The following is a 27,444-nucleotide window of genomic DNA, read 5'->3' as shown; positions in this document are numbered from 1 at the left end:
CACTAGTAGATCTTGTGTGGATAAAATGCACTTCTGGCGTATTAAAATTTTCAACTTGTTGCCTTTTGTTGGCTGTTGTTCGTGTGTTTCTTTGTCAATTGTATTCTCCAATTTATTTATATTGTAGTCCTGTGGTGTTGATTTGTCATTTTAATGTTATATTTCACATGGCTATAAAAGGGGATGTTTGGCATGCCACAAAACCAGGTTCAACACGCCATTTTTTTTCTTTAAAAATGTCCTGTACCAAGTCAGGAATATGGCCATTGTTATATTATAGTTCGTTTCTGTGTGTGTTACATTTTAACGTTGCGTCGTTTGTTTTCTCTTAATTTTGAGTGTAAATTCACATTGCGATAAGACGTGTCACGGTACTTGTCTATCCCAAATTCATGTATTTGGTTTTGATGTTATATTTGTTTTTCTCGTGGGATTTTGTCTGATGCTTGGTCCGTTTCTGTGTGTGTTACATTGTAGTGTTGTGTCGTTGTTTCCCTCTTATATCTTATGTGTTAGTTTTAGTTTGTTATCCCGATTTTGTTTTTTGTCCATGGATTTATGAGTTTGACAGCGGTATACTACTGTTGCCTTTATTTAGCAATGGCAGCATGATCGGGTGCTCCGGGACGGTATTCCATTCTGAAAATGTGTAAGCAATGACTGCATGATCTGGGTGATTTAAGGTTTTCCAGGAGGGTATGCGAATCTTGATCTAAGTTAACAATGTGAGTTTGATCGGGGTATTCAAATCGAAAGATGAAATAGCAATAGCAGCATGATCGGGGATGATCTCAGGTGTTCCGGAAGGGTATGTGGATCTAAAGCTAAATTAACAATGTCAGCATGATCGGGAATGATCTCATGTGCTCCGGAAGAGTATGCACATCTTAAGAATAGTTAACAATGGCAACATGATAGAAGATTATATGAAATATAGAAAATATTTTTATAAATAAAAATCTGAACTATTTTATACAGTAACGATCAGATTATAACCTCTTCTTGTTGAGACACAACTGTCCTACATATATATAAGTAACACTCTACTGACATTGTGAAGCAAGGATGATTGTCGAATTAACAAACTATATTTAGAACTTCTAAACGGTGATGACGTAACGCAATCAGCAATCAGTCCAAAACTTTCATTCTGCACACTCATCTAATAATACTCAAAACATGTTTCTGAAATTAGCATTGCTATTCAAGTTTTTTCAAATCCAAACGTAAGCCAGTCGTTTGTAAATTTAAGCTAATAACCGTGAATTCAAATGTTCTAACATTTAGCACCAGCCAGGTGTCCATACTCCATTGACTTTTCCAGTATTATCACTGAATGTAGATTGATTTGGGAAAATCTTAGCTCTTTTCCAGTACCTCTCCAAACGACTTTTTAACTTTCTGAATATCATTGGTTTACTTCCGGCAAGATTCTTGGTTTCTGTAGGGTCCTCTATAACAAAAAAAAAATAGTGTCAAATGTGTTTTGTTTATTGAAATGTAAAACAAATCAATTGAATTCGAATATTTATTCGGTGCATAATGTGCAAATTTTAAACATTTTTGATATATTGCTTTGTACGACGAATATTTCATTATGTGTAGAAAATCATTGTATGTGGAATATTTCCTTTGTGTGTTTTTTTTGTTGCATATATGACGTGGTTCTGTACTTATACATCCCGTCATTGTGTTATGGTAACTTTGTGTATTCTTGTCTTTAATTTTGGCTAATATGCTTGGTCTATACGTCATTCTGTGCTTTTTTGTTACATATTTGCATGTTTGATTTAGAGATTAAGATTATTAAACAATGTTGACTGCTGTCTTTTCGACATTTTTACCTATTATGTCTGTTTGTTTTGTTCACACATCGTTGTCGATACAGTGGAATTTGATGTGACTGTCATACAAGTGAGAGAATTAGCTAGCTGTAAAACCAGGTTCAATCCACTATTGTCTACATTACAAAATACCTGTACCAAGTCAGGAGTGTGACAGTTGTTATCCATTCGTTTGATGTATTTTAAGCTATTAATTTTGCCATTTGATGAGGGACTTTCTGTTATGAATTTTCTCGGGGATCAGTATTTTTGTGATTTTACTTTTAACATTGTATGTAGAATGTTACATTGTATGTAGAACATTACATTGTATGAAGAATATACAAGAGGCTGTCACAACGACAGCAAACCGGATTTATTAATATTTATTTGTGTCCTGGCAATATCACAAGAACCATTACTGATGAATGGTGAAAGTGGAAATCGTCAATATCAAATTTGACCTCCATTTTGTCATCAGTATCATCATCTTAAAATTTGAAAAGCTTAGATTGAATGGTTCATGAGTAAATGCAACAACGTGAATGGAAACGCCATTTCACAATCTTTCAAGAACCATAACTCCTGAACGGTAAAAGTCAAAATCGTCATTATTGAACTTGACCTCTATTTTGTCATCAGTAACAACATATTAAAATTTGGAAAGCTTTGGTAAAGCAGTTCATGCGTAAATGCACGGACACGACTGGAAACTCCATTTTTCAATCTTTCAAGAACCATAACTCCTGAACGGTAAAAGTCAAAATCGCCATTATTGAACTTGACCTTCATTTAGTTGTCAGTAACAACATATTAAAATTTTAAAAGCTTTGGTTGAACGGTTTATGAGTTAATGCACGGACAACATTTGAATGACGAACGCCCGCCCACCCGCCCGACCGACCGCCCGCCCGCCGTACATCCCCAAATCAATAACCGACATTTTTGTCACAAAAATCCGGTTAAAAATTGTATACAGATTACTTCATTGTATGTAGAATATTACATTGTATGTAGAATATTTCATTGTATGTAGAATATTACATTGTATGTAGAATGTTACCTTGTATGGAGAATATTACATTGTATGTAGAATATCACCTTGTATGCAGAATATTACATTGTATGTAGAATAAATTGTATGTTGAATATAATATTGTATGTAGACTATAACATATTGTATGTAGAATATTTCATTGTATATAGAATATTTCATTGTATATAGAATATTACATATTGTATGAGAATATTTTATTGTATATAGAATATTACATATTGAATGAGAATATTTCGTTACATATTGTATGAGAATATTTCATTGTATGTTGAATATTAAGTGGTGTCTACATTCTGGTTTCCTGTGTGTATACCGCTGAAATTTTAATTTATAGCGATACAATCAGTCTATAATTAAGATAGATTTCACTATTTTCATACCTTTTATGTTATATAACAGGAACTTAGGAAACACCCACTTCTGTCTTTCTTTCTTAGCCTTCTGCTTACACTTCTGTAGAGCATGCAATCGTTTATAATGTCGCCAATAAGAATATCCAGGCAATGTACTTCCAAACCAACTGATGTAACTCTTTATATTTCGGACAGCATTATTCAAATTATCGTATAAAAATATATCTTCGGCGACTTCTCCACTGTTACAGAACGACTTAGTTTTGGGTATTGTAAACCATTGGTTATAAATTCCTGGACTTCCTACAATAAGTTTGTAGTCACCAATTCTGAAATAAAACCAACACATGAGGTGAAATGTTAACTTGATTTACACACGACATACATGTTCAAGAGAAAGATACAGTATTAAAAAAAAATCATTAATCTTTTGTTGTTTAAATTGGGTTACCTTTTCTATCTTAATGGCGGAATTAAGAAGTCTAATTTGTAGATATATATAATAGTTATCAAGAAACACAAGGCTTATAATTTGATACACCAGACGCACTTTTCGTCTAAATAATGCTCATCAGGGACGCTAAGATCAAAATACAAGTACAAAGTTGAAGAGCATTGAGGACCCAACAATCCCAAAAGTTGTGGAATTTGTGCCGAATACGGCTACGGTAATATATGCCTGAGATAAGAAAGTTTTTAGTATTTCGAATAGTAAATACTTTTGCTAGCAGTAAATTTATAAATAGAAGCTCTAAAGAGCCTGTGTCGCTCGCCTTGGTCTATGTGCATATCATAAACGAAGGACACACAGATGGATTCATGACAAAATTGTGTTTTAGTGTTGGTGATGCGTTTGTAGATCTTACTTTACTGAACATTCTTGCTGCTTACAATTATCTCTATCTATAGTGATCTTGGCCCAGTAGTTTCAGTGGAAAATGTTAGTAAAAATTTACAAATTTTATGAAAATTGTTTAAAATTGACTATAAAGGACAATAACTCCTTAGGGAGTCAATTGACCAATTTGGTCATGTTGACTTATTTTTAGGTCTTACTTTGCTGTACATTATTGCTGTTTACAGTTTTTCTCTATCTATAATAATATTCAAGATAATAACAAAAATCGCCAAAATTTCCTTAAAATTACCAATTTAGGGGCAGCAACCCAACAACCGGTTGTCGGATCCATCTGAAAATTTCAGGGCAGATAGATCTTGACATAATAAACAATTTGATTACGTCAGATTTGCTCTAAATGCTTTGATTTTTTAGTTATAAGCCTAAAACTGCATGTTACCCCTATGTTCTATATTTAGCCGTAGCGGCCATCTTGGTTGGATGGCCGGGTCACCGGACACATTTTTTTTAACTACATACCCCAAAGATGATTGTGGCCAAGTTTGGATTAATTTAGCCCAGTAGTTTCAGAGGAGAAGATTTTTGTAAAAGATTACTACGAAAAATGGTTAAAAATTGACTATAAAGGTCAATAACTCCTAAAGGGTCAACTGACCATTTCGGTTATGTTGACTTATTTGTAAATCTTACTTTGCTGAACATTATTGCTGTTTACAGTTTATCTCTATCTATAATAATATTCAAGATAATAACCAATAAACAGCTGCGCCATGAGCGCAAGATACGCCCGACGTCTTGTGTGGAAGTTTTATGCAATAATCATAAATAGTTTCTGAGAAAGTTTTAAGCAATAACCATGCATTTATTGTTTTTGAGATGCGGCGGGACATGTGAAACCCCCATCCCTGTTTTCTTTTTTTACAAAAAAACTAAATATCACTAAAATAAAATTTTGAATCAAAACCAAAAAGTATACAGATCTTTAGATTAATATAACATAGAAGAGTGTAAAGTTTTAAGCAATAATCATAAATTATTTTTGAGATACTGCGCGACATGTAAAAAAAACCCTCCCCTGTTTAACAAAATACTCAATAACTCCAAAATAAAGTTTTGAATCATCACCAAAAAGTATACAGATCTTTAGATTTATATAACAAAAAAGTGTGTAAAGTTTTAAGCAATAATCATAAATTGTTTTTGAGATACGGCACAACATGAAAAAAAAAACCTCCCCCTTTTTTACAAAATACTCAATAACTTAAAAATGAAATTTTGAATCATCACCAAAAAGTATACAGATCTTTAGATTAATATAACAAAGACATGTGTAAAGTTTTAAGAAATAATCCTAAATCATTTTTGAGATATGGTGCGACATGTAAAAAAAACCTCCCCCTTTTTTTTACAAAATACTCAATAACTCAAAATTAAATTTTTAATCATCACCAAAAAGTATACAGATATTAAGATTAATATAACTATGAAGTGTTTTAAGTTTTAAGCCATAATCAAGAATCGTTTTTGAGATACGGTGCGACATGTGAAAAAAACACACCCCTGTTTTAGTTACAAAGTGCCGTAACCCAAAAAGTTTTAATCTTATTTTCACCAAAATGTATACAGATCATTTGACCATCATAAGAAACAACTATGTTAAGATTCATGAAATTTGGATAAGTCGTTCTCAAGTTACGGTGCGACATGTTTACGCCGGACAGACGGACAGACGGACGGACAGACAGACAGACAGACGGACGGACGGACACCGGACATATGTATACCATAATACGTCCCGTCAAAATTTTGACGGGCGTATAAAAACAGCAAAATTTCCATAAAATTACCAATTCAGGGGCAGCAACCCAACAACGGGTTGTCCGATTCATCTGAAAATTTCAGGGTAGATATATCTTGACCTGATAAACAATTTTACCCCCATGTCAGATTTGCATTAAATGCTTTGCTTTTTGAGTTATAAGCCAAAAACTGCATTTTACCCCTATGTTCTATATTTAGCCGTGGCGGCCATCTTGGTTGGATGGCCGGGTCACCGGACACATATTTTAAACTATATACCCCAATGATGATTGCGACAAAGTTTGGTTAAATTTGGCGCAGTAGTTTCAGAGGAGAAGATTTTTGTAAAAGTTAACGACGACGGACGACGACGGACGACGCAGGACGCCGGACGCCAAGTGAAGGGAAAACCTCACTTGGCCCTTCGGGCCAGGTGAGCTTAAAATGATCATATAAAATTGAAATACATGTCAACACCGAAGCGTGACTACTGGGCTGGTGATACCATCGGGGATGAAACGTTCACCAACAGTGGCATCGACCCAGTGGTGTGCATAGTTGTCAAAGGCACCAGGATTATAATTTGATACGTAAAACGAGCGTTTCGTTTACATAAGACTCATATATATGAGGGCTCAGATTAAAATAGTGAAAAATTCAATCAAGTACAATATTGAAGAGTATTGGTGACCCAATACGGCTATTAAGGTAATCTATCACTGGGATAGGAAAATCCTTAGTATTTCAAAAAATTAATACTTTTGCAACGTCCACCAGCAGCGGTATCGACCCGGTGGTGTAAATAGTTATTAAAGGTACCTGGCTTATAATTTAATATGTCAGACGCGCGTTTTGTCCACATAAGACTCATCAGTGACGCTCATATCAAAATAGTGAGAAAGTCAAACAAGAAGTAAGTTGAAGAGTAGTAAGGACCAATTCGTCATAGGTACCAAGATCAAGAATTGGTACAACATACTCGTGTTTCGTCTACAAAAGAAGATTCATCTATACTCGAGCTCGAATCAAAAAAGTTAAAAAGGAAGAATAAAGTACGAAGTTGAAGTGCAGTGAGGAACCAAATTTTTGCCAAATTCAGCTATGGTAATTTATTCCTGCGGTAGAAAAATAGATTGAAGTATCATGAATATTATTTTTACTAAATAGAAAGTCAGTAATATTTGTTAACATTTTCATCTTCTTATATCTCGGGGACTTAACATCCACCACCAGCATCGTCGTTGTGGTTGTAATAAATCATCAATATTGCCAGGCTTATATAAATGTTTTGATATGAGCGTCACTGATGAATCTTGTGTAGACGAAACGCGCGTCTGGCGTACAAAGTTATAATCCTAGTACCTTTGATAACTAATTATAATGTATTACGTCAATGGCCATAAAATACAAAACGTAGAAATGCTTGTTTGAGTCAAAGTAGTTTTACACAGTATAAACAAGAAATAATGTTGTCTTTTTTGGTTTATTAGTTAATTGGGTTTCAGACTCATTAACATTATGCATAGTATGATTTTATCTCTGTGATTATAGTCACTGTATACATATAAGAAACAAAAGTGAACATCATGATATAATCAAAACAGAGGCGACAGATACCAAAGGGACATTAAATCTTATAAGTCGTAAATAAACTGACAACGCCATGGGAAAACATACTTAAAGGCAAACAACAGTACGCTAAACACAACATAGAAAACCAAAGACAGAGTCACACATATTAATGTGCTACGGAAGAGTTAGCAAATCCTGCTCAATATGAATCATGCATTAAACAGTGTAAAAATAATATTTACCGTATTGCTGCACTTGTTTCACTTATAGAGTAGACGAATCCATTTCTTCTTGATGGTTTACCTCCACGTAACATAGGCCACTGGTTTATTCCATCTAATTTCTTGTCTTAAATCATAGAAAAAGATATATATGCTCACAGATATTTTATATATTTAGTAGTATTTAGTATTTAGATTTTTGGGCAAGTTAAAGCGATATTATAAAATAAATATGATAACTTGACAAAGAGCCCTTACCAGTATTGGATTCTACACCAAATGGAAATGTATCGATTTAATGATTTGCGTAAAAGTGTTGGTTGAAAATTCAGAGCATTGAAACCTGTGTTGTCAATGAAACTGTTCACAATTGTTAAACTAAGTAAAAACCTACCTTGTTTACCACCAGCAGCAGCTAATAATGTGGGTACCCAATCAACAGCATGGAACAACCTTAAAAGTATTTTAATCATATTGTAAATACCTCAACAGTCATTTTCAAAAAAATGATGAAGAAAGAGCGTTGCAACCGAAGAAAGTTCAACACATTCTTAATGTATGCTTCTATTGGACTATTTAAGGATTGTCGTATTGTTTCATCACCATCAGATTCTCTGTATGATTTACTTGTTTACAAAACAAATGAAATTGAAAAGACCGCTATATGCAGTACTGGTGGTACACATTAGTGATTAAAACTGCCAAAAGAGATGTTTTGTTTATCTTACATCTTTCATAACGTATTTATTTTTGGGAGTCCTGGTTTTGTTCAAAGGAGATATCAAAATGAATGAATGTGCACCTAAAGACAAAAAACAGCTTTCCTTTCAACCGAATGTTGATGTTGGTTAACAATGTCATTTGTATATTTGCTTATCAATACTCAAAATGTACATAAATTTCTCAACTCAAAATTGCTGTGTGTGCTCTCTTCTGGTGTTTATACTAAGGTGAACTGTTTAATTTCCTATTGTGAACTTCTCGTTTAAGTACGAACATTTTAGCAGAACCCCGTGAAATATATATAAGAAATACAATATATGTGTCTCCAAGGTACTTATATGTAGTGTTTTGTGTATAGGATTGTGGGTTGTTTCATACGTCTTTACTTCCTTCGGTAATAGTCATGACCATGTGTTTCCCTGGACACTAGTTACCCTCATAATTTCTTTTTTTAACAAGACTTTACTTACCCTTCATGAACGTATTTCCTCTTGAACAATCTCTTACTATACACAAAACCAACCCCACGGGTACCACCTTCCCACAATGTCGTCTTAGACCCACGGAGAGGCAAATTACTTCCGGCAATATTTGCTGCTCCTCCATTCTGAACATAAAAATAAAGTATTTAAAAAAAACAAATAAAGAAAGCTTATGTGATACAGCTTTATACTTACTCATCTTTAATCTTTAAATCTAAAATAACTAGAAATGGCAATTATAAAACTTTACTTTTTTTCTCTTCTTTTTTTTTTGGGGGGGGGGATACAATCTCATGCTTAGATTTATAAAATACCTGTAGTCCTTAACTGGTGGAAAGAAAAATAAGGTTATTCTTTCAGGACACAAGAAAAAAAAAACAAATGAATAACACTTGTATTGCTGTTGTTCAATTCAAAGTCATGACGAGGCTTTCAACCAGTAACTTACATCAGTTGTAAATACAATAATTGTATTTCCCAGCATTTTGTATTTCCTAAGAGCAGAGAGAATTGTGCCAACTGATTGGTCCATCGCCGTTACCATTCCTGTAATAGTATAAACTAACATTATGTGTGATGTGTGTTTAAGGAGCTACGTGGGTTTTTCAGTGTGTACCACATTTTTTATGATTTCACTACACAGAACAAATATTATTGTAAGTCCTTTAATTGAATTCTAATTCCATTTTAAGAAATAAATCATGGAAAAACGTTGGTGACGTCACGGTCACATGACAAATAGTGTCTATGAGATGATAGACAATACAAATCAGACTGTTATAATAATACAAAAGTATGGTTTTAATGGTACACTGGTGGTAAGCGGTTGGTCGTCACTTACGACCATCCGAAAATGGGAGACAACTCTACGGATAAATTTTTCTTTTCCGATTTTCGTGCCGCGAGTAAAAGATTTATTTGAGCCAAACCACTTGTCTCATACATACTAATCGTTAGTGCGTTGATAGTGAAACAAAATTTGATACATAAAAACATTTCAATTTTCGTAAAATAGTCATTTAATAATTCGAGCATGATGGTCGTAACTAAAACAACAAAACTGTTCAGGATGGTCGTAACTTAAAATTGTGATGGTCGTAACTCTTTATTAGATAGGAACGAATAAGACAAGTCAAGAGTTTTAAACGTGTCTTTTATTATATGAATATATAATATGATATATTTGTGAAATTAATTTCACCAAATAATAAAAATCTAAAAGGGGTGAAGAGAGGGGTACCTGTAAAGTGCGAAAGGGAAGAAAATTTGAACGAATCGAGAAAAAAACAATACAAAATTAAATAACCAGTCACTGTTACTTAAATATAATGTATAAAATTAACCAAGAGGCAAATAGTTATAAGCGGTTAAATTCAATAACAATATAAATTTCTCAAAAGCGGAGAATTCATTCTAAAACAAGAAACACAGCTCTGGTTATGATCATTCTTAGTTACGAATCAAGAAAAGGCGTTTTTAACAAATTTGACATCACTTGAAATAACAGTTTATCCTGATTTATTTTCTTTATATATTTAGCATCTTTTGGAAAGATAAACTTTATACATACGCCTTATTCTTAGCCCGGATTTTGAGAAGTCGTATTCTCATTTGGTAGCAAAAAGTGCAGTGTGATTATAAAGTGCAATGTCGAAGTTCAGGTATATTTATAATCCGTGGTTTTAGAACATTCTGAATACGCCTATTGGTACCATGCTATTTGCTATACATCTTTGTCTTTCTGATGGAAAATACCATGAACCCTGGACCAAAGGTTTTTATTCCTAATTCATAAAGGGAACGATGCATCCAATCTTAATAACCTTCGAGGAATTACAATAACTGATTCATTGTGGAAGCCTGTGATAGTTGCTGCAGTACATTTAGTTCTACCTTGTAATATATCCTGGCTACAAGCCTGGGTATAAACTACTAATATTTGATCTTACTCTTTAATTCAACGCGTGTAGCATTGTAAAATATATATCAACAATATTCCTACTTTCAAGGTTAACACAATGTTCATTGCGACCCCATGAATTAAGTTTTTATTCCGTACCTATACATAGAACAAATATCAATGATATACCTCAAGATCGTCATGCAATCGATAAAAAATAAAGACAACACGTTAAAAACACCAGGCATTTGTGGGTTTTTATTAATCATGAACGACCAAAAGCCGAATATTTGAAAGCCAATGGTTTATAAAAACTGAAAGCTGATTAAAAATTACGATGAATGTTCAAAATTGTACGTTCAAAAATGTCATCTGCCGACATGATTGCAGGTAATAAAAAGTCGTAAACAAAACAAAATCTAACAGAAAATATGAGGGAATACACATGTATTCAACAATTTGATGCCTTAACGTACAGTAAAAAATATATATTAATACTCAACCCTAACATTCAATTTGGCTTAATGCGAGTTGATTGGTTTTCACTGTTACTCCTAAATGATGTTCGTTTGGAATATATCAAAAATGTATGTTTGATAATTCTTTAACTTAATTTCTGCATACCATTATCAGAGTAACAAATTAAAAGTAAACTTTATATATCAACTGAGTTTATTACCATGGTTATGTGCACAGTACTTTAAAAATAATTTGATAAAAGTTCGTCTAGATACTTGAGTTACGGTCATCTTTCAAAGTTACGACCATCTTATGTCGGTTACGACCATCATCCAAACTACTATAGTTGACATTACGACCATCACAATTTAAAGTTACGACCATCATCCACGAATGTTTGAACGACTGTTTTATGTGTCAAATTTGATTTCAATAACAACGCACTCATGATTAGTATGTTTGTGACAAGCAGTTCGGCTCAAATAAGTCTTTTACTGCACGAAAATCGGAAAAGAAAAATTTATCCCTAGAGTTGTCTCCCATTTTCGGTAACTATCCGCTTACCAGCAGTGATGGTAGAGGAGTTAGAAATGCAGTTCGTGAAAGGTGTTTCAACCTTTTATCTTTTAATATATGATACATGTGGATGTTTACACTCTGAAATGACGCATGATGAACTGTAATTGCCCTTGATTTATAAAACCCAAATGTATTAGCAATAAATTTATATTTACCGTTATAAGTACGTCGATCCTTATTTGTAACGTGTTTGTATATACGCTCATATTTCTTTGGAACCTGAAATATCAAAGGGAATAAAATTGAGAAAGGAATTAGGGAATGTGTCAAATCGAAAACAACCCGTCCATAGAGAAGACAACAGCCGAAGGCCACCAATGGGACATGTTTTACTTTTAAAGAATGATTTTATAATCGAATCTCTATGATGGTTTCAGAACAACATGTGTTTTGTTAACCCGTTTAGAGGCATTCTAATCTACATTATTATCAAATTATTGCAATTCTACGGCAATTACCATTTCATCTTAAGGGTGTATATACATTACACAGCGTCGAATTCAAGGTCTGTCCCTGGGGTATTATTGTTATCAAGTGGATACCTTTTAAAATTTCTTGCCTTAACCTGAACTTTGTCATTGTAGAGATGAAGATATACAAAGGAAATATCATATGCATTATCCTTGTGCTATATGGCAACGCAGTGGTATATGTGGTGGTCGATCGAACGATGATGACATTACCTATAAAACTACTTGGAGAAAAATTTAAACTGCTATCAGAGGCATGAGATTTAGATACAGACGCGCAAACAGGATTAAGATACTGTAACAGACTAGGCTAGCAAATAACATTTAAAACACCATCATTTTTAGACTGAATATTTCTTGGAAATTCCGGCTCAAATATACTTTTCCCTGAAAATGATTCAAACTAATTAAAATATAGAACTAGGACTTCTTTATACTATACCGTATAATGAAATCCGAGTTCTATATTTTAATCCAGCATTGAATGCTTCTTTTTGTAAATTCATCGCGAGATTGGTGTTAGGAAATCAAAATTATGTATGATAATGAAACATACATCATCGTAACATCTAATGTTATTATTTAGATTATCATGAATGAACATACTTGAAGAGGAGTGTGAACTGCCTGGTAGGATAGATACAAATACATTGGATTCTTTTTTCCTTTGTGTTGTCTGAAAAGGTCAACTGCTCTCCGAGTAAACGTTTTCTGAAAAGATAAGTAAATTGGAAACAATATAAGTAAAATATATAAGTTCTCGAGATGCCTTGTATTTTACTAAATGTGTTTCTCTTCTTTTTTTTTAATAAACTTTGATTATTTGATTAATTAACGTTTCATAGAGGACGTAATGTTTCCCCATAGAAAATTGGTAAAGATTTAATCTAGCTTTCAATTTTATAAAAAAATCTAGCTTTTGAATTTGTGATAAAATAAAATTGAGAATGGAAATGGGGAATGTGTCAAAGAGACAACAACCCGACCAAATAAAAAACAACAGCAGAGGGTCACCAACAGGTCTTCAATGTAGCGAGAAATATTATATCATATATACTGCAACAATAAAATATGGTTTTTTTATAAATGTTGACAAGAAAACAACCATGCAAGTAGCCAACAAACAAAAAGGGAAAACTCATTACATGCTTGTCTTACCGTAGAGTATTCTCCCTTTGGAGGATAATAAACTGTTTTATTCAACCAAAAATCATAGGTATTCTCTGAAACGAACAAATATACGTCAAGTTATTGTAAATAAACACAAGTATTATTAATTTATATCATAGATATCTTTAGAATAAAAATAAAAACAGCACTGATATTTACATTGGTTCAAATTTATTCTTAGAAAAATGAAATTGTGGTGTTAGCTAAAGCCATGTTTATAACCTATCCGATAGGGGTGGACTGAATAAAGTTATCACATATTCAGACGCATACAGTCATTCATATATACTGTAACAATAAACTTTTCATAGATACCAGGATCAGAGACATATACATATACATAATACATATATGTCTCTGCCAAGATTGAAATTTTATTTTTGAGCCAGACGCGCGTTTCGTCTACAAAAGACTCATCAGTGACGCTCGAATCAATAAAAGATAAATCGACCAAATAAAGTACAAAGTTGAAGAGCATTGAGGACCAAATATACCTAAAAGTTTTGCCAAATACAGCTAAAATCATCTTTTCCTGAGATAGAAATGCCTAAGTATTTCAAAAATTAAAAGTTTTGTAAACAGTTAACTTATGATTATCACCATATCAATGATAATCCATATCAACACAGAAGTGCTGACTACTCGGGTGATATAAACTCCACCAACAGTGGCATTGACCCAGCAGTGGTTGTAAATAAACTTATCATAGATACCAGGACAACATATCGTTAGAAATATTTCATTTTATTGAAGAAAGAAAAAAAATCTTTCTGTTAATCTTTAAAAATAAGGAAAAACAGAGTATTTTTTAGTATGTAAATTTTATCTTATTTCATTTTTATAGAATTGTTTTGACAACCGCTTACCTTTTTTATGCTTGTAGTAATCCTGGCCGCCATTCAAAAATCCTAAGAATGAATCAAAACCTCTATGTACAGGTGTGTGCTTCCAATCACAGAACCCTAGGTGCCATCTGAAGAACATGAAGCAAACATAAATTGTCACCTTAAAAGAACAGATATTGTATGATGCAAATGAGACAACTATCAAGCAGAAACCAAATGTAACTAACTGTCATGTCAATTAAAACGAAAATTTCAACAGCCTCATTTGAGATTGATTAGTTGCTTTTTAAATTGGTATTAAACGCCACAACACTCTTGGTTATATCGTGGTCAGTTTGATTGGCGGGGAGGGGGACGGAGTGTCCAGTGAAAACCATAAAATAAAAAGCAAATACTGGTCAATTCATGTTTAATTTAAAACTCACAACATCAGAGTTGACGACTTGCTAGTAACAATGAAGCTAAACTATTTATATACTTGCAGACCGAAGTTCCGCCTTACTTTGTATAAAACAATAATCGTAAAATTGATATAGTGGGCAGCAACCAACGAAATCTGGTTAAATATACACAAAACGAAAACATTTTTTGTTATCATTTTTTTCGAACATCTAGTGTACATGGTAGATTGTTGTCTTTGGGCTGCTGTGTCATTGAAGTATACCTAATACATTCTTGGATTCATATTTCGCTAAATACGCATGCAGAAGATATTTGATAGAATATCCTTCCTTCTTTCATGCATGAAATATGTATACAATCATTTTTGTATTTCCCGTGACCAGTAGTTGAGGAAGAAGAAAATTGATAGTGGTGAGTGCAAAAGGTCACTGGCAAAAAAATGTCCAAATTCTGGTTGGTCGATGACCTCATACAGACCTAATTTGTGTAAAACCTGGCAATAAACGGTCAAGTGATGGCGTGATTTCTTTTTATCTAAACTATTTACAAACTGACCCACGTATATTGTATAAACAAATACTTAGTACTTCTATTCTACTGGATACAATCTGGAGTTTAAAGGATGACCAATGGCTATTCAATGTTAAGAAGCGAAGAGTCATTGACCTTCATAACCTCCGATTGTTTTTCAAACAAATAAAATAAACTGTCGTGAGGTTAAAACTTCGATGGTTGTCATTGTATACAAAACGGTTCTGTGACTATTTAACGGTATTTTTTAAGTCTGATAAACAAAACTCTCCCCTTTTCATTTTTGCGTTTAACGTTTAACGGATTACAAGGGACTGAAGACCGTATGATAACATCTAGATGTTTTGGGGATTTTTGTTGTTTTGATAATTTCTGTCGAGCGTATAGTCCACATAGCCTTTTGTTCATACAGTACACTCAACCTAATAAGGACACCCCCTTTTCTACAATATAACCATTAGTAATGAAGGCTAGTAAAGTATGACTGAAAGATATCGTTATAAAAAAGTGAGATGTTGGATGATGCCTTGTGAAACAATTATCTACCAGAGATAGTGTTTAAATAAAAGTCTTATGTCTAAACAAAACAGTAACCGAAAAATAATTGTTGAAGATTTGTTCTTTAGATGTTCCGTTTAATTTGTGATGATCATTGAGAGTATACGAATGACGTCTTTTGGTTGTTTGTTTCTTTGGTTTGATATCATCACATGGCTGAATACACCCAACATTCTCTCGATTGTTCAGGTTGGGGTTTTTATATATTTTTGTATTAAATTATTGCAGGTTGTATTTAAGATTAGGTGTAATCAGTTTGTATAAATGGGATTTCGATATGAAAATGGAAGTTTGGTTTATACGTCTATGTGCTCATATATAAAATCACATGCTGCTGTTATATTTATCTTAAAATGGAGAAATGAAACTTGTGCGAAGGAAATGTAAAAAAAGTTGACATTATATTCAATGCACGCATTTTATATTGGTAACAACATTTTTACAATTACAATGTATGTTAAAAACAAAATGACGTTGGCCAAACACTGACATGATGATGCCAGGAAATGCGTACATACTTAACAGGAATTCCTTCTATAAGTGAATACTAAGTAACTTGACAATCAAATTTGAAGTCCTGAATCGTGAATACTCTATAATTCCCTTAATCGCCGAAAATACTCTGAAAGGATGGGTGGTCAAAGGTCAAGACGATTAATAGCTTTACTCTTCCCTGACTGACGTCACAATTGTTAAAAGACTGCAGATAGAATTGTAACAACGTTTTAACTTTTTATGAAATATATTTCATCGTTTTTTGATGATAGTTATATATCTTGTGATCTTGTACCCCTTGTAGTAAAATTATTAAAATATCAAAGTTGTGAGGCAATACTAATCTATAACAACATCTGTCCCATCAAAGATTCTTTTATGTTGATATTTTTAATAAAAGTGTAAATGGACCGATCATTTCTGAACTTTTCAAATTGTAAATCCTTTTATAACTTTATTATATTGATATGTATGTTTTATGACCTGAATGTCGTTTAAAAGGAATTTGTACTGACCAGTCAAAATTTGACCAGCATAAATGAATAAAAATTCTATTTAAATGGGTGTAAATGTATTCAAATATGGGTTAATGTTTATCGCAAAAATGTTATCTCCCAACTTTTCCCATGCCCTATCCAAATGTCAAAAATTATATCTTGTACACACATGATCAGAGATATTTTAGTATGCCATTCGCAGCACCCATTGTTGACCAGAATATGCATAGCAATTATCAATAAACCAGATTTTGGGCTTAATAAACAAAACAAAACAATCAATTATTAATGATAGTGTACATACTTTCCTATCATGTGAGTAGAATATCCCAGATGTTTCAGTCTCTCTGGAAGGGTCGGGGTGTCCAATGACAGATGTCTAGTGTCTTGAGGTAGTAAAGAACTATGCTAAAACATACAATAAGATAGTATGGTTACATTGGAAACTCATTTTTAAAGGCACATGAAATGGGTAGACCGAATTTTGTCTCCTGTGTCTATATTTCACCCTTCCCACATTTTATTTTCCACATTTTGACCTTTTCTCTTTCTTTAAGGAACACGTTTTCTCCACACAAAAAATTATCCAAATTATAAAAAGGAAATATGAATGAAAAAAATTAACACGAAGAGACAAAATATTCGGAGTAATGAAATTGGATACTTATCTATTTGCAGATGATAAAATAAATATATATGATATTTCTTGTTTTCGCTTATCACGCAGGAATCAGACTGACAGATATTGAGAAGCCTGAAGTAATACTTGTAATTATATATATATATATATTTGTGTGTATCTATTGTACAATAAGTAACACTAAAAGATAACTTTTCTGTTAAGGAAAGTTTACAATTGGGAAATTGTCATGTCTGTGATAAAGCTTTATGTTCAACAGATTTATTAGACATTAACTTTCAGTGGATGGGAAGTTTCGTGTTGTTTATTCTTTAGTTTTCTATGTTGTGTCATGTTTACTATTGTTTTTCTGTTTGTCTTTTTCATTTTTAGCCATGGCGTTGTCAGTTTGTTTTAGATTTATGAGTTTGACTGTCCCTTTGGTATCTTTCGTCCCTCTTTTGTAAAAGTGATATCTTCAATTTGCTTTAATATCTGTTAATTCTGACCAGTTTCATAAATTTCAATAAATTCATTTTGAAAAGTCACACATTGAAGTTAAAACTAGTTTAAAATACTCGGCCAACCTCGCATTTTAAAGTTTAAAGATTTAACTATCACACGTGGATTTGTCATGCATTACCAGATGTTAAGATTAACGAATACTTTTGAGAGAACACATTGTTAGAAAAAGGGGAAGGCTCACCTGCAATCCAACTCTAAATGGATAAACTCCTGTTAATATACTGTTTCTAGATCTGCAAAGATAAACTAACTTCATATAGTCATTGATTTAATATCTGATTCGATGTAAAATATATTAGAGATTGTTATTACTGGACTTCTTTTTTTTTTTTTATCGGTCTTTTGCTGTCTCTACATGCCATTTGATGTCTTAAATATCCCTACTACACAATGTCCGTGAAATATATACCAGTATTACGCCAATTTTTGTTGCTTTATTATTTCTCCAGAGTTTTGTATAATTCTAATTGTAATTATTTGAAAACTTTGTTAGTGCCAGATCATGTTGTTTTTAAAATGTGTTAACAATTTCATCTGAAAATCGGTCAATGAATTTGTACTATTAAACTTTTCTTGTGATAATATCCTTTAATAATTACTATTTTATCACAAATATTATCACATATAAAAGAAATAGTAAAGGCTTGCCCCATGTGAAGACAAGTCTTTGAAAATATTATTGCATATTATGTATACACATAACTTAGATAGTTCTACACTTAGTTTATATTCGTTATTTCTTGGTAGCATAGGGAAGTTGAAACAAAAATCATAATTTCGTACGAAAATGATCAATTGAGTCCAAAGTCCATGTGCCAGATTAAACTGCTTGTCATTTTAAGTAAAAAGCAATTGACAGATAGTAACATTAGTTTGTACGTAATTGAAATATGATATATTGAGAACAATTCATTATGATGTTATCAATTAATGGTGCTGCACGTCTTACGAATATACAGTGATAATGTCAGTAACAAATATAACTCTTACTAAAAATACGTAACTATTTAGAAATAGAAATCACTCTAAACTGCTGGTCGAAAACAGTGTTGAAATTGTTTGCTCTCATAGAGTAGAATTATAGTATATAGTAGTAGAAGAAGAAGAAGAAGAAGAAGAAGAAGAAGAAGAAGAAGAAGAAGAAGAAGAAGAAGAAGAAGAAGAAGAAGAAGAAGAAGAAGAAGAAGAAGAAGAAGAAGAAGAAGAAGAAGAAGAAGAAGAAGAAGAAGAAGAAGAAGAAGAAGAAGAAGAAGAAGAAGAAGAAGAAGAAGAAGAAGAAGAAGAAGAAGAAGAAGAAGAAGAAGAAGAAGAAGAAGAAGAAGAAGAAGAAGAAGAAGAAGAAGAAGAAGAAGAAGAAGAAGAAGAAGAAGAAGAAGAAGAAGATGCTTTATTTCCATAAAATGGGCTCACAAGGAGCATAATATAATATCATTGTAATATAATATTCGTTTACAAATATAATAAACAACACATAGTTACAAACACAAAACAACAGTTATCACATATTAAAATTGAGAATGGAAATGGGGAATGTATTAGTATATATGTTACAGTAAATAGTTGAAATTAGGAATTACACGTAATTACTAAACATTTCAGTAAATACCTGTAATTACTAGCCAATTTAGTAATTACATGTATTTACTAGTTGTTTCAGTGATTACTGGTATTCACTGATTTTTTTTGTCATTTTTACAGCTATTTACTAACATGATATTTTTGTTTTAAAATTAAAGATATAATTCAAGATACCAAATAAGAAAGTAAAAGGGTGGGTATTTTAGTACTTACTTAAGTAATGATTACAGAATATAAGGCAAATTAAAAGGGTATACTCTTTGGTGTTTGTGAATTGAAACTGGAAAATGGTTGTATTTAAATTTTGAAGCTCCCAAAAAATCATTTTCAGCATGCAAGACAATGATATCAATCCAAAATTAAGAAAAACATTTGTGAGAAGTTTAAAGACAACTTCGCAACATCTTTGTGATTATAGAAATTCGATAATGCCAAATGTGGTTGAAAAATCTTTGATAATTCTTAAAATCTCATTATTTCTTTAAATTAAAATCCCATCAGGCATACTTTGCATATAAACTTGCCCAAATCCATAAGTTAAATTCCTTTTACAAAAGACTCCTTTTGTCAGAATGTTATGATGAAGCTAACATTCTTCACAAACAAATTTATACAATTTGTTGGTGTTATGAGTCACATTTAATATTTCTGTTTTTCTCTTTTAAATGAGTTGTTCAAGACCTCCAATATTAAGCTTTAATACCGGCAACAAAATTTTATCATAGTTTTTACTTGTATAAGAATCATCTTTTTCTGGATTGAATAAGTCAATTAAATGGTCCATCCCTTTTTTTTTTTTACTTTTAGTTGTGTCATTCTGGGTGGGGTTTTTTTGTCGAACCTGCGACTTTTGTCGCAAAAGCGAGACATAGCAAACCATTCTGTCGTCAGCAGCGTCCACACATATTCAATATGTAGTTAAAGTTCTTTAAATTATGATGACTTTCTAAAATTATCCTGGATTTCTAACAAACTTGAATAGAAATAAGATATAATTTTCAAGAAGTAAATTTTGTTAAAATAAAATAAAGTTTTGCCGTATTTTACTTATAAATGGACTTAGTTTTTATGCCAGTTAACATTACATTAACATTGTGGTTAAAGTTTTTAAAGTTTTAATAACTTTCTCAAAATATCCTCGATTTCTACCAAACTTGGACAGAAGCTTGTTAATGATCATAAGATAATATCCAGAAGTAAAGTTTGTAAAAAAATCCTTTTTCGTATATTCCTTATAAATGGACTTCGTTATTTTCCCAGGTAACATTACATACCCTCTGCGGTTAAAGTTTTTTAAAACATTTATTAGATTTCATGAACCATCTTGGATTTTAACCAAATTTGGACAGAAGCTTCCGAAAAAGATAGTATCTGGAGGAAAATATTAATATTTTTTCCAATTTTTGTTGAGCCTGTGACTAACAGCAAAAGTAGGCGAAATAAAGGTTCCGCGAAACCCTTACTATTTTAAATCTGAATACATCGGTAACCTATCTCCAGCTAGAGGTTGAATTGAAGGATACATGAATACGTATTCAATGAGGTCCAATTATTCACTTGCAAGTGCACAACTCATCAACCAGGTTTTCTCAGCTTTTTTTTAGTAAAATAGAACCAGATCATTGACTGCTAAAAGTGGATTATAATTTCACTATATCATTTTCATTAATGTTTTAATAAAAAAAATCATATTTTTTTTTGTTATATCTCATAGCTAAATATATTCTCCTCAAACAAAAAGAAACATTTTAGGCTGATCACTGTTGAAGGGTACTAACTGATCTTCTATAGTTAGTATTACCATAACTTTTGATCAGCTGACCATATTACAACATTATTTTAACAGTTAGTAAATAGGTGTAAAAAATCATTTTAAAATTAGTAATTACTGGTAATAACTGGGCCATTTCAGGAATTACTTGTATTTACTAAGTGAATTGGGGATTACAAGTAATTCCTTAATTTTAGTAATTACATGTAATTCCTAATTTCACCTACTAAGTATTTACTGTAACATATATATAAAACCTTTGTCTCAGGCACATGCAACATCTTTGATAATCGACACATTTTTATAGCTCTATCTTCAAATTCATTTGTCATTCTGATTTAACTCGCTTACTCGTCGATGCCATAGTCACAGCAAAATCGAAGAACTATTACTGTTTCGTGTTTTACATGCGTATATCAACTCTATGTGTCATGATTCTGTAATGAACGAACACTTTTATTGGTGTCTTCGTCGCGGTCCATGTTGAAAGTACTCTAGTTTCCAAAAAGAAAAAAAAAGCTAAAAACATCGTTGAAATTTATTTACAGTTTATTTGTATTCACTACGAAACGTGAAAACCCGAAGGGCCAAGTGAGCTTTTCTCATCACTTGGCGTCCGGCGTTCGTCGTCCGTCGTCGTTAACTTGTACAAAAATCCTTTCCTCTGAAACTACTGTGCCAAATTTATCCAAACTTAGCCACAGTCATCATTAGAGTATCTAGTTTAAAAAATGTGTCCGGTGACCCGACCAACCAACCAAGATGGCCTCCATGGCTAAAAATAGAATATACGGGGTAAAATGCAGTTTTTTGCTTATAACTCAAAAACCAAAGAATTTAGAGCAAATCTGACAGGAGATCAAATTGTTTATCAGGTCAAGATCTATCTGCCCTGGAATTTTCAGATGAATTGGATAATCGGTTGTTAGGTTGCTTCCCCTGAATTGGTAATTTTAAGGAAATTTTGCCGTTTTTTGTTATTATCTTGAATATTATCATAGAGATAAACTGTAAACAGTAATAAAATACAGCAAAATAAGACCCAATAATAAGTCAAACATGACCAAAATGGTCAATTGACCCCCTAAGGGGTAATTACCCTTCATAATCAATTTTTCACTAACATTTTCTACTAAAACTACTGCATGGGCCAAGTTCATTATAGATAGAGATAATTGTAAGTAGCAAGAATGTTTAGTAAAGTAAGATCTACAAGCACATCATCATCACCAAAACACAATTTTGTCATGAATCCATCTGTTTCCTTTGTTCAATATTCACATAGACCAAGGTGAGCGACACAGGCTCTTTAGAGCCTCTAGTTCTTATAAGATCGTATAAATAATATTTTAAACATTCTGACGATGCTAGAATATTAATAGTACCAATGCTACTGCATCAGATGCGCATTTCTACAATAATGTCTCTTCAATGATGCTCGAAAACAAAATATTTGGGTATATAAAGTATAATACAAAATTTGATGGCTTATAAAATAAATAATGAGAAAAACGTGCATCAAAACTCGAACAAGAAGTCAGACCAATGAAAGCGAAACATTTTTTTTTATCTAAAATCAATATTCTAAAATAATTTAATTTTGGCTGTAACGCGTATTCTTATTGGCTGACAGTGTTTTGTCTATCAGCTCATAGACATAATTATACATGTGACTGTGACATCATCAACGTTTTTTCAAGATTTGCACCAGTTTAAATGAAATTTAGAATAAATTTATAAGAATTAACTGTAATATATTCTCTGTCAATTCGAATTAACATAAACAAATGTGGTGCACACATTAAAATAACCCGCTACGCGCGTAATTAAGTGTGCACCAAATTTTTGATGTTATTTCTTCATAGACAGATTTTTTTTACAGTCATTCCTTAAGTGTACATGAATATTTGTATACCCTGGATAAAACCTGCACCGAAAGCAATATAGTTTTTACTGATGAACAAACTTACGGTGTACATGTGGGACTGACATAAGAAGAGTTTAGTATAACTCCATTCTTGGCAAGTCTGTCTAAATTGGGTGTTTTTATTTCTGGATTTCTCCATCCGACATCATTCCAACCTAAAAGAATATGTTATGAATATATATATATATATAGTCGTAGAGTTGCAGAGTTGGCACTGGTTCAGACTAACCTATAATATAATTATTTCTGTGACTGCATCCTACATTTATTTGTAAGATCATTTACGATAGATGATTCAAATTATTTGTAAATATTTCATCGTCATGCTTTATATATATCATGTACTATGTAACGACGCTTTATAAAAACTGAGGAAGAAAGGTAACATGAGGCCACTTTATTATTTTGTAGAGCCTATAGGTGGTCGAGTGGTCTAGCGTATAGGGCATAGTGCAGGGCGAATTGATGCCACGATACCTCAGTAGCAGGAGTTTGAATCCCGGCCAGGGAAGTAAACAGTTTCGGATTGTCGAAAAAAACCCAACATCTTAGATAAGACGAGGTTCATGACTTGAGACCTGCTCTTGAATAAATACGAGTCTAAACTAGTTCTAGCATTTTACATTAATATATTAAATATGTCCCTTAAGACTTGAATTAAACTGGTTTAATCAACCTTTTTTCCCACGAGAGCAGTACATTTTTTGTGTTTTAGAAATCAATAAAAGTAAATAATGAAATATTTTAACCAATGACAATGATTTGTTGGCCTCCGTATGAATATTTTTCAAACTTTTCTCCTTAATCTTTGAAATGGGGATTTTTCTGTTCATTTGGGTGAATACAAACACTATTTGTATATACATTATAGTTATAATGATACATATCATATAATTAACTTTTTCATGTTAAATTCTAACGAAGTGTAATGTTTCTAAAAAGAGAACACTCTGCCCTTTGATTATGTACTTAGTTACAGGTTAATGATTATATCACCCCGGTATATATCTTATATCTCGAGTAATGCGGTCAATGGACTAAATCTAACCCATATTTCTCCGCTTTTATCAAACGTCAAATAATACTAGAACATGTGAATGTCACCGTCATCACTAGAGGGAGCATTAAGTGTTACCCGTCCGTCCGTACGTCCGTATGTCTGGTTTCCGTTCTCTATCTTTTGTTTGTCTCAACCACATGTTTATTATTTGAGTATGTATATGATATAAGAAGTCATAGATTATATCTTGGGTTTACAAATTAACACGTAAATTTAAATGTTCTCAGAAAAACAATGCATCATATTTATAGGAGCGACCACTTCTTACATCAGACCCCATATTTTGCTTGTCTCAACCAAATGTCTATTATTTGAGTATGTATATGATATAAGAAGCCATAGATTAATGCCCTAATGAGACCCCCTTTATTGTTAATTATGAATATGACATATAGTGCAATAGTGCAAGTGTAATGAAAAGACATTGCATCAAAACGTGATTTTATTAACAAAACATTCGTCCTTTGATTATCCTATACAGCGAGTCTGTTTTCTACATTAGATGCGGTAGGCCGTTAAAATTACGTAGCTATAAACCATTACAATTGCGTAATGTTGAATAACTAATGTTATACTTTATAATAAAAATATCTATCTACTTTCCCATAATTTAAATTTAATTGAAATTACAACGTTAAGTTGTGATTATAGCTCACAGGGGGTTTAATATAGGAGATGTTATAGATATATTTTGAAATTCCGAATTTGCAAAATAGGAAATATAACATAAGATTAAGGGTCCAGACGTTCGGACATGGATTTAAAACAGCCCCAGTCTTGCGGAAATCACGATTCAAATTTATTTTCATGACAAAATCATAACACATTCATACAATTTTCAGTTAACATATTCAATTCTTTAAAACATCTTAGTTTAATCTAAGGATAAAACAGCACCTATAAATATATATAGACCTACACCGCTGACTATGCGGTATGGGCTTTGTTCATTGTTGAAGGCCGTACGGTAACCTATAGCTGTTAATTACAGTTTTATTTGGTCTCTTTGTGGAGAATTGTCTTCTCGGGAATCATACCACATCTTTTATCATTTTACATGCTTTATCAATTCCATTACAATAAGAATACCCCTGGTCTCTCTCTTTTTCAGAATAAATGATATATTTTTATAGTTGCTTTATTTACCCATACATACCTAAGTCGTCAGCAACAATAAATATGATATTTGGTTTCCGATATGCACAGACTAAGGAAAATATTGTCACCATAAAATAAAATAAATATATAGTATCCATTGTCAGAGAGAAATTCACAATAATTTAACAAACACCGGCAGTCGTCATCACATCCAGTTAGTTAAGATTCCAAGTACCTCAATTAAAATTTCGGAAATCGGAAATAAAATATTTAAAAAATAAATCGGAAATGAAAAATAGATGCAGTGATATGTGAAATATCTTTAGCTTTAATCACAAACACTTCGAATTCGGAATGAACGATTATGACAGGTCTCTCAAAATAGTTACTATAAAGATACTGCTAACAGTGTGTGTTTATATATATACAGGTTTCTTGGTTGATTTACAGCACAAAAGGTCGCGTGTTTATAACTAATATATCACATATCAGATATTGTTCAATAGATTAACAACTTTTTGTGTGTCAACAATATTATGTAAAACTAAACTGGTTGACCTCAAAAGGTCAATACCCAGATAAATACTTTTAAATCGTTCTTCAGAAGAGGTCTGCATTTGTAATATTAAAATGTTCTGAATGCGACGTGCTTACAGATCAAATTGATATAATTAGTCACTTTTCTAGCGAATTTTAAGTGTTTTTTAGATAACTATCGTGTTCAGGTGTACACCTGTCAACCATCGACTCTTAAGACACACAAGAGACTCGTTATTTAAAAGATCCCTATTCAAAAACTAAGTAGTTAAGTATCCGCAGATCTTACACCGTTAAATTGAAAATCAAATTCTTTAAACTTTATTAACATCTATTTGCCGTAAGCACGTCGTGGACTTTGAACCATCTTCAATTTACAGTAATTCGTTCACCTGACAGATATCGACATTATCCACTGCATGGGATGATGTTTATTTTTTTTACTAGAATAAGATAAAGATTAAAGTGGCCTACAGGTTAACTAGGGCCAGATTAAAGTGGCCTATAGGTTAACTAGGGCCAGATTAAAGTGGCCTACAGGTTAACTAGGGCCAGATTAAAGTGGCCTACAGGTTAACTAGGGCCAGATTAAAGTGGCCTATAGGTTAACTAGGGCCAGATTAAAGTGGCCTACAGGTTAACTAGGGGCTATCGAAGATATCGAAAATCGAAGACGTGGAATGATTGCCAACGCTTCACAAGAGACCAAATGACACAGAAATTGTCACCGTATGACCTTCAACAATGAGGAAAGCACATGCCACATAGTCAGCTAAATAAGGCTCCAAAACAATTCATACGAAAAAATCTAAAGGCTTATTAATGTACAAACAAATGCACAAAAACTAAATATATAACACAGCAAGAAACTACAACCACTGAATTACTGACAGGCTTCTGACTTGGGACAGACATATTACATACAGAATGTGGCGGTGTTAGACTTGTTAGCGGGATCCAAACCCTCACCCTAACTTGGGACAATGATGTAACAGAAAACATGTGCGGATTAAACTAAGGGTGGTGGTTTGACTATTCTTTTCGCTCCGATCACGGGCTATTTCTGTCACCTTAGCATGACAAAAAAACAACATTTAATGTAATTCGATCTCGGTAACCATAAAAGATATAAAACATGTAATACAAAACGTGTTCTCAAAGTGTTTAAAAGCCTCGGTGCTAATCTAAATTCATAAGAAAGTGATTGGACTGTCTTTTGATTCAATGATGTCGGTTTGCATATCAGGGAAACAAAAATATGATAACAAGTCGTATTTTTTTTTTATTTTATTTATCAAAAAGGAAATTTCTAGTCTTAACACAAAAACGGTAAATTGTATATGTATTTAATTTTTCTTTAAAATTTCTTTTGTCTTTTTTTTGTATGATTGTTAAACTTTTAGCTATCCATAATTATTGTCAATTCCAAAATTTCAAAAACATTTTTTGTCCGTATTTTTATCAAATAAAGTATTTTTCTTCACTCCATATTCATCTGTAAGTACTTTCTATTTTCCTTCAACACATTACTCC

At 32.4% G+C, this 27,444-nt stretch overlaps 1 protein-coding gene across 1 annotated transcript; it reads right to left on the bottom strand.

The window, feature by feature from the left end:
• Positions 1 to 927: 927 nt before the first annotated feature.
• On the bottom strand, positions 928 to 26,240 carry LOC139529791 (arylsulfatase I-like). Its single transcript, XM_071325690.1, has 14 exons — positions 25,433 to 26,240; positions 23,260 to 23,371; positions 18,122 to 18,173; positions 17,101 to 17,204; positions 14,335 to 14,441; positions 13,457 to 13,521; positions 12,905 to 13,009; positions 11,984 to 12,047; positions 9,339 to 9,436; positions 8,879 to 9,015; positions 8,080 to 8,138; positions 7,707 to 7,812; positions 3,261 to 3,562; positions 928 to 1,453 (listed from the first exon to the last, which is right to left on the bottom strand). The coding sequence occupies exons 1-14, from the start codon at positions 25,530 to 25,532 to the stop codon at positions 1,284 to 1,286; spliced, it is 1,581 nt and encodes a 526-aa protein (XP_071181791.1). The 5' UTR covers positions 25,533 to 26,240; the 3' UTR covers positions 928 to 1,283.
• Between the last annotated feature and the right edge of the window lie 1,204 nt (positions 26,241 to 27,444).

Source organism: Mytilus edulis, chromosome 7, assembly GCF_963676685.1.
Source record: "Mytilus edulis chromosome 7, xbMytEdul2.2, whole genome shotgun sequence".
Taxonomy (NCBI): domain Eukaryota; kingdom Metazoa; phylum Mollusca; class Bivalvia; order Mytilida; family Mytilidae; genus Mytilus; species Mytilus edulis.
The sequence above is the reverse complement of the archived record's forward strand: the minus strand, read 5'-3'. Positions and strand labels throughout refer to the sequence as shown.